Source organism: Nicotiana tabacum, chromosome 7, assembly GCF_000715075.1.
Source record: "Nicotiana tabacum cultivar K326 chromosome 7, ASM71507v2, whole genome shotgun sequence".
NCBI lineage: Eukaryota > Viridiplantae > Streptophyta > Magnoliopsida > Solanales > Solanaceae > Nicotiana > Nicotiana tabacum.
The window spans coordinates 150829051-150849863 of record NC_134086.1 but is presented as its reverse complement, the minus strand read 5'-3'; the positions used below and the strand labels follow the sequence as shown (position 1 = coordinate 150849863).

Here is a 20813-nt window from a genome sequence, read left to right as displayed (position 1 = left end):
TTATAACTCCATTCATTTGCGGCATATAGGCTGTGGAATTCTTGTGTTTGATCTTGAAGGTTTCACACATAGCTTTCATCAAGTTACTATTGAGGTTGGAGCCGTTATCAGTAATGATCGACTCTAGAATCCCGAATCGACAAACAATGCGGTCGCAGACAAAGTCCGCCATGACTTTCTTAGTCACTGCTTTGTAAGATGTCGCTTCGACCCATTTGGTGAAATAATCGATTGCTACTAGGATAAACCTATGCCCGTTGGAAGCGACAGGCTCGATTGGTCTAATGACATCAATTCCCCAAGCGGCGAATGGCCAAGCTGCGCTTGTTTCATAATGCTCATTTGGAGGCACCTTTATCATGTCTGCATGTATCTGACAGCAGTGGCATTTTCGGACAAACTGGATGCAGTCCGTTTCCATAGTTATCCAAAAGTAACCAGCTCAGAGTATCTTCTTTGCTAAGATAAAACCGTTCATATGTGGGCCGCAGGTCCCAGCATGAATTTCCTCTAGTAGCTTGGATGCTTCCTTTGAGTCGACACACCTTAATAATCCCAAATCGGGAGTCCTCCTATATAGGATTCCTCCGCTGTGAAAAAAACTGTTGGACAACCTCCGAAGTGTGCGTTTCTGAGTAGGATTTGCAAGTTCTAGGTACTCTCATTTTGCCAAATATTCCTTGATATCATGAAACCAAGGTTTTCCGTCTGCTTCTTCTTCAACATGGGCATAACAAGCTAGCTGATCATGGATCTTTACTGGAATGGGATCAATGAAATTTTTGTCTGGATGTTGTATCATAGACGACAGGGTAGCCAATGCATCGACGAACTCATTCTAGATTCTGGGAACATGTTGGAACTCAGTTTTCGTGAACCTTTTCCTCAATTCCCGTACATGATGCAGATACGGGAGTATCTTAGAGTTCTTGGTTGGCCATTCTTCTCGCACTTGATGTACAAACAGGTCTGAATCTCCCATTACTAGCAACTCTTGAATATTTATGTCAATGGCCATTTTGAGCCCTAGGATGCAGGCTTCATACTCGGCCATATTGTTGGTGCATAGGAACCTGAGTTTGGCGGACACCGGATAATGCTGACCGATTTCGGATACTTGGACTGATCCTATGCCAACTCCTTTGAAATCTGCTGCTCCATCGAAAAACATTCTCCAACCGTCATAGGATTCTGCAATATCTTCTCCTATGAATGATACCACTTCATTAGGAAAATATGTTTTTAAAGGTTCGTATTCTCCATCTACGGGATTCTCCGCAAGGTGTTCTGCCAGTGCTTGTCCCTTGACCGCTTTCTGAGTTACGTACACAATGTCGAACTCGCTCAATAGGATCTGCCACTTGGCTAGCTTGCCGGTGGGCATGGGCTTCTGGAAGATGTAATTCAAAGGTCCATCATTGATATAAGATACATAGTATAGGCACAGAAATAATGCCTCAGCTTCTGAGCTACCCAAGTCAAAGCACAACAGGTGCGCTCTAATAGAGAATACCGGGCCTCGTACAGGGTGAACTTCTTACTGAGATAATAGATGGCCTGCTCTTTCCTCCCCGTTTCATTATGCTGCTCCAGAACGCAACCAAAAACCACATCCAATACTGCAAGGTAGAGTAATAAGGGTCTACCTGGCTCAGGCGGGACCAAGACTAGTGGTGTTGACAAGTACTCTTTGATTTTGTCGAAGGCCTTTTGGTAGTCATCAGTCCATTTGGTAGTGGCGTCCTTCTTCAACATCTTAAAAATTGGCTCACAAATAACCGTAGACTGTGCTATGAATCGGTTGATGTAATTGAGCCTTCCCAAGAAGCTCATCACATTTTTCTTGTTCTTTGGCGGTGGCAATTCTTGAATAGCATTGACTTTTGATGGATCAAGTTCTATTCCTCGGCGACTCACAATAAACCCAAGTAATTTCCCATTAGGAACCCCAAATGTACATTTTGCGGGGTTCGAGTTCAGGTTGTACCTTCACAATCTATTGAAGAACTTCCTCAAATCTTCCATGTGATCAGTGGCCTTCTTGGACTTGATGATGACATTATCTACATATACCTCAATCTCCTTGTGTATCATATCATGAAAAATGGTAGTCATGGCCCTCATGTAGGTGGCCCCTGCATTCTTTAGGCTGAACGACATCATCTTGTAACAGTACATTCCCCACAACGTAATGAAAGCCGTTTTCTCAACATCTTCTTTATCTATCTAGATCTGATGATAACCCGCAAAATAATCTACAAATGACTGCAGCTCGTGCTTGGCGCAATTGTCAATCATGATGTGTATGTTCGGCAAAGGGATGCCATTTTTTGGACAAGCTCGGTTGAGATCCTGGTAGTCAACATAGACTCTGACCTTCCCATCCTTCTTTGGTACTGGCATGATGTTGGCTAGCCATGGCGGGTATTCTACTACCCTGAGAACCTTAGTTTGACTTGCTTAGTGACTTCTTCCTTGATTTTCAAACTCATATCAGGCTTGAACATTCAGAGCTTTTGCTTTACCGGAGGACATGTCGGATCGGTTGGCAGTTTGTGATCCACAATAGATGTACTCAGACCAGTCATGTTATCATACGACCATACAAATATGTCTTCATATTCTGTGTATTCCTTTTTTTCTGACGGTGATAGGTGGACGTTGATTCTTGTTTCCTTGACATTTTCTACATTTCCCAAGTTAACAATTTCTGTCTTGTCCAGGTTGGACTTAGGTCTGTTCTCGAAGTTCTCAACTTCTTTGACAATCTCATCTGGTATGTCATCTTCCTCTAAATCAATATCCGTTTATTGTATTGTCTCATTGCATGTCACAGTCATTAGTTCATCCAGATAAGTAATAGTAATGCTATATAAGTAAAGTAATGAGAGAAAAGTAACAATGAGTGTTGATTCATAAGAAAAGTCAAAATTCTTTGATAAATTGCATAACTGTTTTGAACATTGAAGATCTTATTGTGGGAATTAAAATGTGAAAAGAAAATCATTTATTAAATAAAAACAGTGCATGATGCTTGTTTTAGCCTTGCTATCCCGAGGCTCGCCGGGCTCTGGTTGTCTTGATAGTCTAGTTATTGAGGCGTGCCCCTCTACTCACAGCCTGTATGGAAGGGTCTTCCTCCCCCTCCTTCTTGAGAATAACACAATAGTCCATGTCGTTGTCTTCCAGGAACAAGTTCTTTACCGTGGCCAGGGCTTCTGCTTCCTCTGACCCATAAACAATGTCGGCCTGCTGGAAAGTCTGCTCCAAACGCAGTATTGGCTGCTCCAGTGGGTAGTAAGGATCGCGCCATGGTGGCGACCAGTTGTTGAATTCTTTTCAGGTGTACTCATATCCCAGACTGAAAGTGGTGCCACGTTTCTTGAGCTTTATGGGCTTAGTGATTCCTTGGAGGTTCTTTCCGAGCCCCTTGCCAGGTTTTTATCCACTCCAGTTCAGTATACTCTCGATTTTGTTATCCCACCATTTATCTTTATCAATAACATTTACCCTTTCAATGTGGTGGTAAGTCTCTCCACCTAGCTTCCTTCTTCCTTCGATTGCCGAAATGGTCTGGCGACTGTATATAGGGTTGCTACCGTCGCCGTGAATGATCACCTCTTGATGATTCTATTCGAATTTTACTGCCTGATGCATTATTGATGCTACGACCCCAGCAGCATGAATCCACGGTCGTCCCAACAGCAGGTTGTAAGATGTTGGCACGTCTATCACCTGGAAGTCGACATCGAACCATGTTGGTCCCATTTGTAAGCATAGGACAATCTCACCAATGGTGGACCTCTGAGAACCATCGAAGGCTTTCATATTGATTGCTCTATCCTTTATCTCGTGCAGTCCTTTGCCCAACTTATTGAGTGTTACCAGTGGACAAATGTTGAGACTGGAACCTCCATCGATCAGGATTCTGGTGATAAAATAGTCCTCACATTGCACAGTGATATGTAGTGCCTTGTTGTGCCCCAAACCTTCAGGTGACAACTCGTCCTCGTGAAAGGTAATCTTATGGCTCTCCAACACTTGTCCTACCATGTTGGCCATCTCCCCGCCAGTGATGTTGCATGGTACGTATGCTTCACTCAGCACCTTTAGCAGAGCGTTCTTTTGTGCCTCAGAATTTTGTAGCAAAGCAAAAATGGAGATTTGCGCTGGTGTTTTGTTCAACTGGTCAATGACTGAGTATTCCTTGGCCTGTATCTTTCTCCAAAGGTCGTCTGGACCTGTGTCAATGATGGGTGGCTGGTTGGAGGCCTACTTGCTTGACTCAGCTAGATGTTCAGGGGTATAGACTCCACCAGTTCTTGTCATCCCCTGTGTTGCAATAGTCTCTTCGAACCTGACCTTGCCTTTCCTCCTTGCCTCGGCTGTATAGTCCCAAGGTACAGTCTTTGTATAGAATGGTGTCATAGTCAACATCGCCATTGGGATCGGTGTGGCTACCCTTACTCCGTACGGAGCATGTGCCTTGGGTGGTAAAACTGCAACTTCAAACGGTGTGGGTGCATTTGTCGGAGACACGAATTCGACCTCAATTGGTGTTGGTGTCTTTGCAGACGATGTCACTTCAAATTCAAGTGGCACAAACATATTTATTCCAGCGTCCCCAGATGGTTGAATCTGGACTATGATTGGATTAAGAGTAACTATTGGCTGCTTTGGGTCATCACCTTCTGCGATCAACCCGATTGATCCCTCGGGATCCCAATCATCCCTTATTTCAATCATGTGGATACCTCTACCCTTATGGTTTGGTAGAGGGTTGTTGCGGACATTTGGAGTGGGTTCCTTTGCCACAATAATCTTGTTATCAATTAAAGTCTGGATCTTGTCTTTTAAGGAATGACATTCGTCGATGGTGTGCCCTTTCATGCCGAAGTGGTATGCATAGGATTTGTTTGGGTTAAGCCACTGAGAAGGGTTCTCAGGGGTTGCAACAGGGATAGGGTTGACATATCCAGCAGCTTTAGCCTCTCAAACAACTGGTCAATAGGTTCAGCAATGGCTGTATATTATTTTGGAGGTTTGCGATCAAAATTTGGTCGAGGTCTAGGGAAGTTTTGGCGTGCAGGAGGTGATTGATAGTGGGATGGTTGAGTATTATAAGTTTGGTAGACATGAGCGGGTTGGGAATATCTGGGCGAAATAGGCTGATATGTAGGAGGTGGAGGTGATTAATAAGTGGGTGGTGGAGCTTGATAAGAGGGTGAGGGTGTTTGGTAGTTCGGAGTAGGCTGATATGTGAGTGGAGGTGGGTAAGTTTGGTATTTGATAGGAGATATGGTCCTTTATGCAACCATCACGGCTCCTACATCCCTTTTCTTGGACACACCACCGGACTGTAAAGCCTTATTTGTAGCTTGCAAGGCCTCGAAGTTTGTAACCATACCGCTTTTGATACCTTCTTCGATTCTTTCACCCAATTTGATAATGTCGAAAAATTTGTGGCTTTCAATCATCATTAGTCGTTCATAGTATTGCGGGTCTTGGGCCCGGACAAAGAATTTGTTCATCTGTTCCTCCTCTAGGGCAGGCCTGACCTTAGCAGCTTTGGACCTCCAGCAAGTAGCATACTCGCGAAATGTTTCTGTAGGCTTCTTCTTTAGATTCTGAATATAGAACACATCCAACGCATTCTCTATGTTAAACCTGAACTTGTCCATAAAGTCAGATGCCATGCCTACCCAGCTTGACCACTTCTTTGGATCTTGGCTAATGTACCAGGACAGCGCATCTCCTTTCAAACTCCTCATGAACAGCTTCATGCGGATTCTCTCGTCTTTCCCTACTCCAACCAGCTTGTCACAATACGTCCTTAAATGGACCCTTGGATCTCCTGTACCATCAAACATTTCGAACTTCGGAGGTTTGTATCCCTCGAGAAGTTCGACATCGGGTTGTATGCAAAGATCTTCATAGTTCAGCCCCTCAATTCCCTTGCTTCCTTCCACGCCTTGAATCCGGCTAGTAAATTTCTTAAGTTCCTCCGCCAGGTTCCTGATGAGCAAATCTTTATCATCAGACTCGGGTATGCTTAAGATAAGTTGGGTGGAGTGTGGCACGGTCTCCACGTAGATGGGGGTGTTATGTTGGGTGTGAAAGTGGTCATTTGTGGAGTTTTGGAGTTCTGGGATGAGTAGCAGATTGTTATTTGGGGTATGGCAGGTGTTGCATTGGGTCTTTGGTAGAATAGTGTGAGGAGCGGGATGATTCTGTTGTTTTGGGATGTTTTGAGATGGTGTAGGGTTTTGAGTATTGGGAAAGGTGATATCTGGGGTGCTGAGGGAAAATGACAGGCTTGCCAGATTCCAAACCTGATCGAGCTCTTCTTGGAATTTAAATAGCTTTTGTTCAAGTTGGGATACATTCTCCTTAGGAACCTGAGTACCATGGCCATTGGCGGCCTCTACCCGTTCAGTTGAATTCTCCTTTCTGATGTTGTTCAAATCTTCCATTTTGCCTTTGTTCTTGTTTTTGACAGGACTAAGAGGAGGAGTGGGTGGAGGGTCCCTGAATCTCGTGGAATAGGATGATGTTGCCAGAGTGCACGAACTAACATTTGGGAAGGGGAATAATAAAAACAAAATAAAAACAAAAGGTAATCAAGTTAGTGAGGATTATAGGAAGTATTGCAATATTTAAACACATAGTGTGGGAATGACCGACAGTGGTTAGCGAGCGTACGACGTCTGCGGTAATGTAAGTGTAGCAAGAGACAGTAGGAATATTCTTTTCGAATATTCTTTATGTTATACCTTTTTAGGGTTTAAAAGGGGATTGTCCCTTATAAATAGGGGGAGAACATTTTGTAGAGGGGGTCGGAAAGTGAATACTAAAGAAAGAGACAACTTTGCTTACTACAGTTCTGAGATCCATACATCATCCTTTATCTTGGCTAATCGCATTCATTGCAATATTTTTTCTACATTTGAAGTTATTACATTTACGCTTAATGATTTGGTTCCGACACACTAGGAAGCATTATTCACCTTGTTCATCTCTTGCATCATTAAATCTAGATTTTATTATACTTGGTTGAGATTTACCTCTTCATCTTCATTAATTGATTTAATCAAAAAAGTTTCAATATCTTTTGGATAAACACATATTATAGGCGATTTACAGTTTTTTCGGGATAGGAATAATCATACTTATTAATTTCAGTTTGAACTACATATATGCAGTTGAAATTTTTTATAGAACCATTTATTCTAGTACCAGAGACTGGAGTACATGCAAAGTAAATAAAGAGGGGGAGAATTGAACCAAATAAGACATTTAAAAGTTGTTACCAATCAACGGCTAGAGTCAAATGGTTATCGATCTAGCCGTTGATTGTTGAGGCAGAAGGCTAGAGTCAAATGGTTAGAAGAGGGAGATGCCAACACAACTTTCTTTCATGGTGTCATTAAGAACAAGAGAAAGCGACCAACGATTCAGAAGATCAAAGATATATAGGGGAACTGGGTGGAAGGTACAAAAGATGTTGCTGATGCTGCCCTCAAATATTTTGAGCACTTGTTCCCTGCTGAAGAAGTTCAGGAGGACAGCAGGGTTCTGAATGTTGTTAACAAAAATAGTGTCAGATGAAGATAATAGTGCATTAACCGCTGTCCCTACCCTCCCAGAAGTTAAGGACTATGTTCTTGCTATTGATCAAGATAGCTCTCCTGGTCCTGATGGCTTGACTGGTAGGTTCTACCACATATGCTGGAGCATTATTGCAAAAGACCTTCATAGAGCAGTAGTATCCTTTTTCCAGGGAGCCACTCTTCCTAAAAAAATTTCGCATACTTGTATAGTAATGATCCCCAAAGTTGATGCACCACAGAGTTTCTCTGACACTAGACCTATTAGTTTATGTAATGCCTCCAGCAAAATTATTGCCAAGGTGATTAATTCCAGGTTAAGTAGAATTCTTCCTAGAATTGTCACTTAAAATCAAAGTGGTTTTGTTAAAGGCAGAGTCATTACTGAAAACATCTTACTAGCTCAAGAAATCATCAAGGACATTGGAAAGCCAAGGAAAGGAGCCAATGTGGTTATCAAACTAGACATGGCCAAGGCTTATGACAGAGTTTCATGGCTTTTTTTGTGTTTTATACTTATACAACTTGGATTCGCAGAAGAATGGATTGATCTTATATACAGATTTATCTCTAATAATTGGTACTCTCTTCTTGTTAATGGTAGCAGACAAGGTTTCTTTAAATCTGGAAGAGGTCTCAGCCAGGGGGATCCTCTTTCTCCCTCTTTTTTTATTTTAACTGCTGAACTTCTCTCGCAAATGCTTAATAATCTTCATTCTAATAGTAGATATAGAGGTTTTTATATGAATGGACGGGGGCCTAATATCAACCACCTATCTTTTGCTGACGACACTATTATTTTTTGCAGTAGTATGAATAGTCTTCAACTTACTATGAAGACCTTAGGTCAATATGAGAAGGTCTCTGGTCAGTTGATAAATAAAAGTAAATGTTGCTTCACTATGTCCCCTGACACAACCCAAAAAACCACTACAAGGGTATACAAAATTCTTGGGAATGAGATATGATCACTTTTCTATGAAGTATCTAGGGTGTCCCCTCCATACAGGAATAAAGAAATTATCTTTTTATTCTGATATGGTGAACAAGGTGATCAACAGAATCAGAGGGTGGCATTTGAAATTCTTATCTTTTGGAGGAAGAGCTACTCTTATTAGACATATCCTTCTTATTCTTTACATTCACACATTGGTTGTTGTCCATCCTCACAAAGGTACTATATCCATGATTGAAAAGTATATTAACAGATTCTTCTGGTCTGGAATAGAGGAGGGGGGAAAACACCATTGGGTTTCCTGGCACAATCTTTTCTTCCCATATGAAGAAGGGGGAGCAAACTTCAGAAGGCTAGAGGATATTTGCTTGGCTTTTACTACCAAACAATGGTGGAAATTAAGAACCACTAATTCTCTATGGTCCTTATTTATGAGAGCAAAATACTATCATAACTCCCATCCTATTACAATCCCCTGGTCTACTGGTCAATCTCACAGTTGGAAATCTATGTGTAACTTAAAAGACAAAGTGGATCAGAATATTTTGTGGAATGTTGGTAAAGGGAATATCAATTTTTGGTATGATAACTGGTCACCCATTGGCCCCCTTTACAAGATGATTGAGGATGACTTAATTCAACAAAACATCATAATCAAAGAGATATAGGATGGTTAGTGGAACTGGTCTTATTTCCAAGTTCAACCTCCTGATCAGATAAAGCTTCAGGTATCTTAATTATATTTAATTCTAGATGATGGCACTGATGACACCCCTCACTGGATATGCTCTAATTCAGGTAAATTCTCTATCTCTACAGCTTGGAACCAACTCAGACATAAATGATAGGTTAGTCAATTTGACTCAAGAATTTGGCATAGGGACATTCCTTTCAAAATGTCATTCTTAACATGGAGAGCAGTGCATGATAGACTCTCGACTGATGATAAAATCTCCATGTTTGGTATCAATCTTCCTTCTATTTGCTCATGTTGCATAGGCCCTACCCCAAGCAATAGAAGTGAAACAGTCGAACATCTCTTCTATGATGGCCAATATGCCCAGAAATATGGAAATATTTTGTTGGCCCCATTGGGATTAAGTATAATAATGTGACCATGAGAACTCTTCTTCTTAATTGCTGGAACCAGAAGACTAGGAACTCGGCTACTAATTTTATGCTGAAAATCCTTCCTTCCTTCATTTTGTGGGAATTATGGAGATCCAGGTGTAGCTCAAAGTATGGGATGGAGATGCCTTCATTTGCAAGATCTATCAAACTCATTTCCTTCAACATTATACAGAAGGTTAAATCTAACTTCAAGAACATCAAAGTTGGGGAACATTGGACAAATATGTGTAACCTTGGCAACATATCACTCAATGAAACCTTTTTTATTGTTGTTAAATGGATCAGGCCACCAGTCCTCTTTGTTAAGCTCAATAGTGATGACTCTTATATTAGAGGAAAATGTGGAGCGGGAGGAGTGGTTAGAGACAACAATGGAAAATTCATTATGGTCTATGCAATTCCACCGAGGCAGGGTACTAGCAACTGGGCAGAAGCGTATTTCATGTTGTTTGGCATCAATTGGTGCATACAGAAGGGAACGCCCCTTATCATTGGCGAGACAGACTCCCTCCTCATTCATAATTGCATCGCCGGAATTTGGGATACACCGTGGAGAATTGCAGAAAAGATTAATGAACTCAAAATATTGGTGGATAGCTATCATATTGTCACCCGTCATTGCTTTAGAGAAGCAAACAAAGTTGCGGATAAAATGGCTGCCTATGCCACATAAATGAAGAGGCGTGTATATACACTAACTTTGACTCCCTACCACGGCAAGTTAGAGGTCTTCTCAATGCTGACAGATGGTTGATGCCTACCTTTCGAGTCAAGAGGAATAAACCAAACGAGCTAATATATGAGCCTCCTTGAAGTATCTTCTTTAATGCATGTCTTTGTTGTTTTGATTTAGAGAAGTAGTGTTTACTGAATTAGTCGCAAACTTCAGACATGTTTCTCCATCCTTGTAATGAAGGAATGGATACACCCTCTTTCTCAAATGTACTCTCTTCAAAAGTGGTAATAAATTTATGATTTCCAAAAAAAAAAAATGTTGCCAAAGGCCCCAAAAGCTCAAAGGCAACAGCAGGAACGGATGTGCGACCGTTGGGTTCAATTTCGTGAAATACTTTGGAATAACTTTCTCCAACGTTTAGACACTCATGTATCTAACGACTCGTTTGTCCATAGATTTTTTTCTATTTTTTTCTTCAAAAGCGTTTTTATTCATAAAATTTTGCAAGTTTTTGAATTTTTTTTCAAAACTGAGTTTTTCAAAAAAAATTCTTTCCTCACTCACAAAACTGCACCAATTTTTTCAAGTAAAATGCATGTCCAAATATAATTTTAAATATTATTTTTCAACTTAACTCCAAATACTATTTTTTTTATAAATTATAATTTTTTTGTCCAAACGCCTACAAAAGATTTTAAAACGAATTCTCTCTGCTTTATTAATTTCAAGTATCCTTTTGCTTTTCCACTACATGTTAATTTTTGGTTACCGGGATTAAGATATGAATTTTGACATAAAATTTTGGATTACATTTATTCTGTATTTACTTTTTAATACTAGTTAAAAGCAATACAAATTTTATATCAAAATTTGGTGCTATTTATTCCATATAGGACATTGAATTATAATCTCAGATATCTTAGTTCCGAACAAAATGACCCTCTAGAGTAGGTAAGAGAGTAAAGAGCTTCTTTTAGGAGTAAACATTACACTTTTTTGATGTTAGATTACATTGCAAACATTAAGCTGCAACTAGATATAGATGCAAGTTTAGACAGCCTTTTAACTTGAATTATATATTTGTAAACAGACAAATTTTGAAGGAAAACAAATATAGTTACACCAAGCTCACGCTCATTGCTAGAAAAAAGTAACACTACACCAAGTCACCAAATGATTTTAAAATTGTGAATCAGCTTCTGACTGCATCTCTAAGACCACTCTATGTTATTTAAATCAATATTTTAAAAGGCGGGGCGTGAGGCGAGGCGTTTTACCTCTGACGAGGCGAGGCATAAGCCATGAGACATGGGACGTAAGTCCCATATATCTTTAAATTTTAATAATGTCAAAAAATTTAAGATAGTATAAAATAAAAAATAATTATAAAAATTACATTAACATCACAAAATTAAAACAAATAATCTATTTAAAATATTTATAAATTATAATTCAACTATGAATAATATAATAATTATGACATATATCATAATATGCAAATTAGCTTCAACGTCGTAACAACTCAAATATAAAAAAAATGTATTCGATACGAAATATTATATGTATCTATTAAGGAGTAATGAATCTTGAAATAATTTCAATATTATAATTTGATATTTTTCTTAAAATACTCCTTTTATTTAATATGCTTTCTATTTGAAAGAGAATTTATATAAAAATATAATTCACAATTTAAATATTATTCTCTAGCATCATTTATTTTTAAGTTTTAACAATTTAATAAAGTGACACATAATTCACCATACAATACCATGATAACCAATTATTTGTAAATAGTTACTAGCTAAGACTGAGCTATTAAACTAATAAGTATTGTACCTCGTAAACATGAAAAAATAATATTTAGAAAAATAATTATAAAAAAATTATGGACTATTATATAGTAAAGACATAAAAAAAGTTAATAAATAAATACTTTTTAAACGAAATATTTATTTAAAACTAACTATCATAACAATCTTAGCGCATAACGTGCAATAATTTTTATTTTAATTATGACATAAAATATTTTCAACTTAATGATTAAGAAAAAGGTAATTTTGAATAATCAACGATTTATTAAGAAAATTTGAGGATTTAAAAGGTTAGTTACATACAATTGCATAAAGTTTTATTAGGCGAGTCCAGTACGCTGGGTGTTGGGCGTGTTCGGGGCTTCCCGATGGCCAAGGCGTAAGTCTCACGGAACTAAGCCCCACACATAAGCCCAGGGGCGTTTTACGAGTGTTCTGCCCCGGACGAGCCCGGGCGAGTCCCAATTCTACCTTTTAAAACGGAGATTTAAATTAAGGTGAAACAAGACTGGCCATCATATACAAATTTGTAAAATGGCCATTTAACGGATTAAAGCTTTATAAAAAGCAGAGAAAGGTGTCTGCAAAATGAGTATGACAGCACATCTTCCTCCTGTCCTGACCCCTTTCCTTTTTCCATTGTTTCCACTTTCCAGAAGCATCTTGCCTATATGGGGCTCTTTATCACACAAAAAAAGCAAAAAAGAAAAGAAAAAAAAACAAAAACAAAAACAAAGAGACAGATATACTTGAGTATGAAAGGAAAAACTTACCTAAAACAAACTTAATTCTTTTTTCTCTCTTATTGTCCTTTTCTTTTTTACAGTTTACTCCACCCTTTTATTCCTTGTTTTACCAGCTAAGCATTTGCTTTCTATTTGCTTATTGGGTGTTCCAAGTCCTGAATTTTCTCATACGCCTTAACATTTATCATATTGCTTGAAAGTATATTGGAAAAAACTTGATTCTTTAAGCTATTATTTTTCTTTTCTACTTATGTCCTAATTAGAGTTAATTTTTTCCATATGCATATTATTATATTCACATACTATATAATTTCATCAATTAATTCAAGGATGGAACCCTCTTTAGCCAAAGAAATATATATAAGAAAAAAGATCGACACCATTTAACTTACTTGCATTAAAAATTCTTATTAAGCGAAACATGTAGTCATATTTAATAATGTATTGTGCATAGAGAAGTTTGTGTGTGAAAATGATACTTACATGTTTTCAACAACAACAACAATGGTCAATGTAATCCCACAAGATACTTACATGTTTTTATTGGTATAAAATAATTTGTCATTTCGGATGCTTAACTGATTAATTGCTACTATCAATTATTCACAAATATCACATTGTTTAGCCAATATAAGACAAAGAAATCGAAATAGAGTAATTTTCAAAATGTTGCACTTTTCAAAACTAAACTAACATGCATGGAATGATTCTAAATGCATAATCTTAATTAACTCTCTTACATTTCCAAAATTGTCAATTTGTCATTTATCATATACTCCTACCAGATTACAATAATGGAAACCACAAGGGCAGAAATGCAAATTAAACAAACATGGAGACTCTAATGCAAATTGCAATATTGATCAGCAATTTTCCCTCTATAAAAGAATCACTATCTCCACTATCATCAAATCAAATCACAAAGAAAAAGCAAAAGCTGCATTCTGTTGCATTCTGTTGAAGAAATCTAGAAGCTAAGAATGGAGGGGAAAGAAGAGGATGTGAAGGTAGGAGCAAACAAGTATTCAGAAAGGCAGCCATTAGGGACCTCAGCACAGAGCAAAGACTATAAGGAACCACCACCAGCACCATTGTTTGAGCCTGGTGAGCTCCATTCTTGGTCCTTTTGGAGAGCTGGGATTGCTGAATTTATGGCTACTTTCTTGTTCCTTTACATCACTGTCTTGACTGTCATGGGTTACTCTAGGGCTAACAGCAAATGTAGTACTGTTGGTGTTCAAGGTATTGTTTGGGCTTTTGGTGGTATGATTTTTGCCCTTGTGTACTGTACTGCTGGTATCTCAGGTATAAACTTCTTTCTCTTTACCTACATAATTTATGTAGTAGTCACCTAAAGTTGTGGTTTTTGCTTCAAAGCTACACTTTTTCTCATGTTCATTAGTGACATTTTGCTTCAAAAGATGTGAACTTTAATGTATTTTCTTGATAAATGAAGTAGGAAAACCTATCAATTTGCAGTCTGTGACAGTTACTGAGTTTCTTATTTTAAAGTTGTTCTCTGGAGTTTCAGCCCCATCGGGCAGGGGTAAACACACTACCCTCCCCAAATCCCACTTTGTGGGAATTTACTGCGTCGTTGTTGTTGTCTCTGGAGTTTCAAAATACATCAAAAATGTAACAGTTTCCTTTTGGACATTTTGGAGCAGAATAGCTTTTTTAGTGGTCTATCTTTTATATGCAATGTTGTCATGGGATTTTTTAGCTATACTAATAGCATTTCCTGCTGCTCGAGCTGGAATAATTTCCAAATAGTACCTTAGCATTTCCTCGGTGTTCAAGCCGTGGAAGAAGCCACTAATGATTGCGAGTAGGCTGTCTACATCACATCTTTGTGGTGCGGCCTTTCTCTTAACCCTGCGTGAATGAAAGATGCTTTGTGCATCGGGTTGCCCTTTTTACCTTAGTCAAAGATGGCCAGATCTCTGCAGAATTGGTTTTTAGAGTATGTTTCAGTTCTATGAAGTGTAAAAATATTTACAAAATCGGGTTACTTATAAGGTAGTAAATCTCTACAATAAATTTTAATGTGGTGAAATAGTAACTAACATGCTTCACATGTTAAACTATAGTGAATAGTGTCAGAAATCTTTACAGTATATAACTTAAATTCTTTATATTTTGTTCTTTGTGCTCTGACATTGAGAAATTCTTGGATTTGGTCAGGTGGACACATTAACCCTGCTGTGACATTTGGTTTGTTTCTGGCAAGAAAATTGTCCCTAACAAGGGCAGTGTTCTACATTGTGATGCAATGCCTTGGTGCAATCTGTGGTGCTGGTGTTGTCAAAGGGTTCCAGCCATCTTTGTATCAGGTTAAGGGTGGAGGTGCCAATGTTGTGAATCATGGTTATACCAAAGGAGATGGCCTTGGTGCTGAGATTGTTGGCACTTTTGTTCTTGTCTATACAGTCTTCTCTGCTACTGATGCCAAGAGAAATGCTAGAGACTCCCATGTCCCTGTGAGTACTTACTTGATTTGTCATTTGTACTTTAGATTTTGCTGCTGAGCTATTTAATGTGTGTGTGTGTATTCTAACTCATGGTTTTTTTTTAACAGATTTTGGCACCTCTCCCAATTGGATTTGCAGTGTTCTTAGTTCACTTAGCCACTATCCCAATCACAGGCACAGGCATTAATCCTGCTAGAAGCCTAGGTGCTGCCATTATCTACAACAGAGATCAAGCATGGGATGACCATGTAAGTTATCTTTTATGCATGAATGGATTTAGTATGAGGACAATCAGTGCTTAAATTCAATTGTATATTAAATTAATAATTTATTAAAAAATGGACCCAAACTTGAGGATTCATGCAACCAACCCCAATAACTGGTTTAGTTGTTCTATACTCCTTTCAGTTTAGATGATATATGGCCTTAAAAGCTTAGGGGCAAAAGTTTTGTGGGGTCATGACATTTTTGTGGCTATAAAAGTTTCTCGTTAATGGTAAAGTTTAGTAAAATAAAAAGTTTAAAGTTAAATTGTTTCCTAATATAGAAATGTGTCATTCATTTTGAAACGGACTAATAAATTAAGTGTTTCATTTGAATTGAAACAGAGGAAGTAGTTATTACTAAATCCGCACCACTTATTGTAGTAATAGTGAATATCTTAATGAAACAAAAAAAAATGAGGTGAGCAAAATCATCTTGTACCTCTTTGTTAGTGGGAGGTAGCCGGTATGGATAAAATATTCAAAGTTCTCACTTGGACAACACGCTAGGTAAACATACATACAATGTTAGCAACCATTATGAGTAACTAGAATTTTCTCTTTTTTCCTGGTTTTGAATAAATGCAGTGGATTTTCTGGGTGGGACCATTCGTTGGAGCTGCACTTGCTGCCTTGTACCACCAGGTTATCATAAGAGCCATTCCATTCAAGAGTGGAAACTTGGCTTAATTATGAGCTATGATGGCTATGCCTTGGTTTCTGTAATTGGTTAGTTTGCTATGATTGGCAATGATGTTCAATGTTGATTATGTACAAAAGCTGTTGTATTGCTTTATTTATCGTATTTGGTTTTGAATTGATCTTATTTATTACATATGTTTCAGTGTTATTGCCTTATTATGTCTGCTACCCTTTTGTTTAGAGCTTAACTTCTACGCGCTCATGACGTAAAAAATATTTTCATAATCAGAACATTTATAAAATTATACAAGGAAAATCTTTGTGATAAACATTAGCAAAATGATATTATACTAGCTAATTTTGCACCGTCAAGTATATAGAACTTAAATTTACTCCATTGTTTATCATGTAGCACAGTTTTCAAATGTTAATTTTTTTTTTGAAAGACATCATTTGGTGGGCTGAAGCAAAAGTAGCCCAATGTTTAAATTGGAACAGGATTGGAGCCTGTTAAAGGAGCCCAAAGTATCTCTCTTTTAGTTGGGACCAGACTCAAGAATCAAATAAAATAGTACCTAAATTATTGGGAAATTGACACTGGGTAACAACATACACAAGGATTTGGAAAAATAAAAATTAGATATATTCATTATTATTATGTTATATACCATGATATAAAAATAATATAATTATTATTGTGTTATATATATTTGGATATATAGATAAAACTAGAAAAATAATTTAGAAAAAATTAGAGAGAATTTTAGGATGCTGTCGAAGGAAATGGAGCTTATTTTTAGGATGTTTGTTGAACATTAGAAGAGAAATAGCGTATGCCAAATGCAAAACTTAGGCTTTTAAAACCAATTGTTGGACCTAGTTTTCATGCCATGCCAAACTTCCAATTATTTATATAGCCACACAAGTTTAGTATTCCCATTTATTTATCACATAAGTTGAACTCAAACTCTAAGAAAATTTTGTATTTTTTGATGAAAATGTGCTGCGAGATTGATTATAAGATCAAAACTGAGGGTTACTAGTTAATTTGCCCGTTTTAAGCAAGCTCAATGGATTTATATGTTTTAAACTCAACCATGATTAATTTGAACCTTATTAAATATTCAAGTTGCACTCAAGTTGGTTCATCTTGACTTATGTAAAACTTGAATTAAATTTGGAAAAAAGAGGAACATGTTAAGAAAATTAATTTATGCGAATCACGGTATATAACTACGAGAAAGGATTCGCGCCGCGTAACGCCCCATTCGAGGAAAAGCGCTCCCTACCAAGATTTTTTCCATACCCAGGACTCGAATCTGAAACATCTAATTAAGGGAAGAGCAGCCTCATCCGCTGCACCACCGGTGATTTACTAGTTTATAAGGTCTAAATTGAACGTATCTCCAATTGCATAACATGAAACCTATTAGGCCTAAAGTTTCACGAAGAGTAACAAAAGTCTACGCACCCCAAATTCCAATTCACACTAAAGAGTAAAATTCCCTGTATTCCAAACCCCAATGGAACAACGGAAAAGGATTCAAAATGCCCCTAAACTATTGGAATTTTTTTTTTAAAATACCCTTCATTTATTTATTGGGCTAAAAATATCCCTTCATCCACCTTTTTGGTTCACTTATGTCATTTGACCGTTATGTTAATGCTGAATTAAAAATAATTATTATTCTTTTTGTAAAACTTAAAAAAATTATTTTACAAAATATTTTCGTTTTTTAAACTAATGCACCAGTAGTCCACTAATTTAGTAAAGTTTTCTTCTTCTTTTTTCTTCCAGTTTTTACAAAAAAAAAATATCTTTTTTCATTTTTTCCAGTTTTTTAAAGCATTTTTTGTGTAAACTGAAAAAAAATTGTAAAAATAGAAAAAAATGTTTTAAATACAATATTTTCGTTTTTTAAAACTGAAAAATATTTTCAACAAAATATTTTCGTTTTTGAAAAATATATTCATTTTAAAAAACGAAAATATTTTTTCTTTAAAAAAATTGAAAAACGAAAATAAAATGAAATGCTTTAAAAAAAACAGAAAAAATGGAAAAAAATATTTTTCAAAAACGAAAATATTTTGTTGAAAATATTTTTTCAGTTTTTAGAAAACGAAAATATTTTATTAAAAACATTTTTTTTCTGTTTTTACAATTTTTTTCCAGTTTATACAAAAAAATGCTATAAAAAACTGAAATAAATGAAATAAAATATTTTTTGTAAAAACTGAAAAAAAAAAAAGATTTTACAAGCGCTACACCGGAAGGAGAGATCTCACCTCTTCCACACGGAGATCTAACGATCTTACGCAAAAGGGGAACCTCAACATCCATGGTGGGGGAAGACCCACTAGCAGTCAAAAGACTACTAGAAGAATGGCTAACAAGTGCATTGAGCAACATGCTCGAGAAACCCACTCAAAGAGATGACGAAGACGTGCTACCTACAAAAATCACAACTACCGTTGATGAGCCAAGCGATACACGAACAGGTAACACCGCACTATTACTAATGCAGTTGACGATGCACTCATGATCATCTTAAAGAAAATGGAAGAGATGGAAAATGAGAACAAAGCACTCCGCAACAAAATGAAGGAACATCAAGAGAGGGTTGATAAAATATCGGGCGCTCCGAAGCTATTACCAAAACGCGACGTGGGTCGATTCGTCGAACAGCCATACAGCGAAGGGGATGCCCCTCATCCTATTCCAAAGACCTTCAAGATGCCGCCATACTTGAAAATATATGACGGGACCACAGACCCGGAGGATCACCTAATCCATTATGTTACTGCAGTAAAAGGCAATGACCTGAAGAAAGAACAAGTACCATATGTGTTGTTAAAAAAGTTCGGTGAGACTTTGACAGGGGGGGCATTGACATGGTACTCCCAGCTACCAGCACGGTCGATATCGACGTTCGAAGAGATGGCGGATAAATTCGCCATCGCCCATGTTACACCTTGTGTATTCGGCGTTATCATGATGTAAATGGGATAATTCGGTAGGAAGATAATTTCTATGAGATATTTAAATGATGCGATAGTTATACGTTAAGATTGGAAGTCATTTGAGTTGTGATTAAAAATTCGACAAAGATCGCGCGCAAGTTACGGGTTTAAATTTCACTGGAATTTGGATAAAATATTGATGACCTTTTCTCTCAATATACTGGGAGTTATGGTGTGTTCTACCTACCGAATCGAAGGTCTATGAGTCTAGTTTCCAACGCAACAAACCGTTCGTTAATACGACTTCGGAGTAGAGAGATATTAACATTTTCGTACAGGGGTGCACACTGTTACGGGAACAGTGTGCCTAGTCGGGTTTAGTCAAAATTTCTTTATTTAAGTCAATTTTTAAAACAGAACCCCTGCGTTTTATCCTCTCCAAAACAGAACCAAAAACCTAGGGATTTCCTCTCAAACTTCTCCCATCCATCTAGCCAAGTATAACAACAATTTAGTCATCCTCAAGATGGAGAACACCATGGTAGCTTCGGAATCGTGAATTCTTCGGTGTTTCACTTTTCATAGCAAGACTTCGTCTTGTAATTTCGAATTTTGAGTAATTCTGGTCACATAAGGTATGATTTAACTTCCTCTTTGATATTTGTAAACTTCTACCGTAAGAATTCTTAAGAAATAGTTGAAACCTCTATAGAAATATTCTTGATTTTTTTTAGAAACCTCTCTTAATATGGCTTGATTGTTGGGGTTGTTCTATATGATTTTATTGTGTTGTTTGGATCTGTGAAGACATGGATGGAATTCTGTTGATGAGGAGATGTAGTAAAGTAAAATTTGGTGGTGTGTTGGGGGGAAATTAATCTACAAAAGACTCTACAAATTCATGGCCACAAGTTGTTCGCGTAAATGTCTAAATGAAGAATTATTTAAGCTATGAGCTTGAATTTGATTTTGAATGGTTTGTATTATGTAGGAAATCATTCCTAAGGCTTTTGAGGTTTTGGAAACAGTATATAACTCCATCGACAAGGTATGTAGGGCTTTCACTATACTTTTCGGCATGACTAGAATTCGAATAAACGTTTATTGAATTGTCTCGTCGGATTCGTGTTACTTCACCTTCAACTTATAAAGATGCTTAGACCTGATCTTTTCTCATAGATTGCTTACTCTAGAGGATATCTATGAATTCTCGGATTTCCTTGTTCCTTGCTTAAAAAGAACTAGAGCCTTTTACTCGTTCTCCTTTCGACGTTCATATAAATCATGAATAAGTAACATTTACTTCAAAGGTACTCATAATACACAACTCTCATGTTCTTAGTACTTGTTGGCTCGTAGTTGAAAATTAAATATTTTTAGCCACAACCATGATAGTCGGGGAAGAATGATGATAGGCCACTTCGACTCTTCTTAGAATACGTCTTTTAAGGTTGGTTTCGCATTGCACCTATATAATTTATGATCTAGTATATGTATGTATTTACTTTCATTACCGAGCCGCATTATAGACGGCCGGGTATGACACA

At 37.4% G+C, this 20813-nt stretch overlaps 1 protein-coding gene across 1 annotated transcript; it reads left to right on the top strand.

Annotated features, from left to right (window-relative positions):
- The first annotated feature begins 13841 nt into the window (after window positions 1-13841).
- LOC107806766 (aquaporin PIP1-2) lies at window positions 13842-16498 on the top strand. The gene is given in 4 exon segments (NM_001325792.1): window positions 13842-14234; window positions 15114-15409; window positions 15508-15648; window positions 16252-16498. Coding segments are annotated over 4 exon segments (864 nt in total). The 5' UTR covers window positions 13842-13909; the 3' UTR covers window positions 16354-16498.
- Window positions 16499-20813: the final 4315 nt, after the last annotated feature.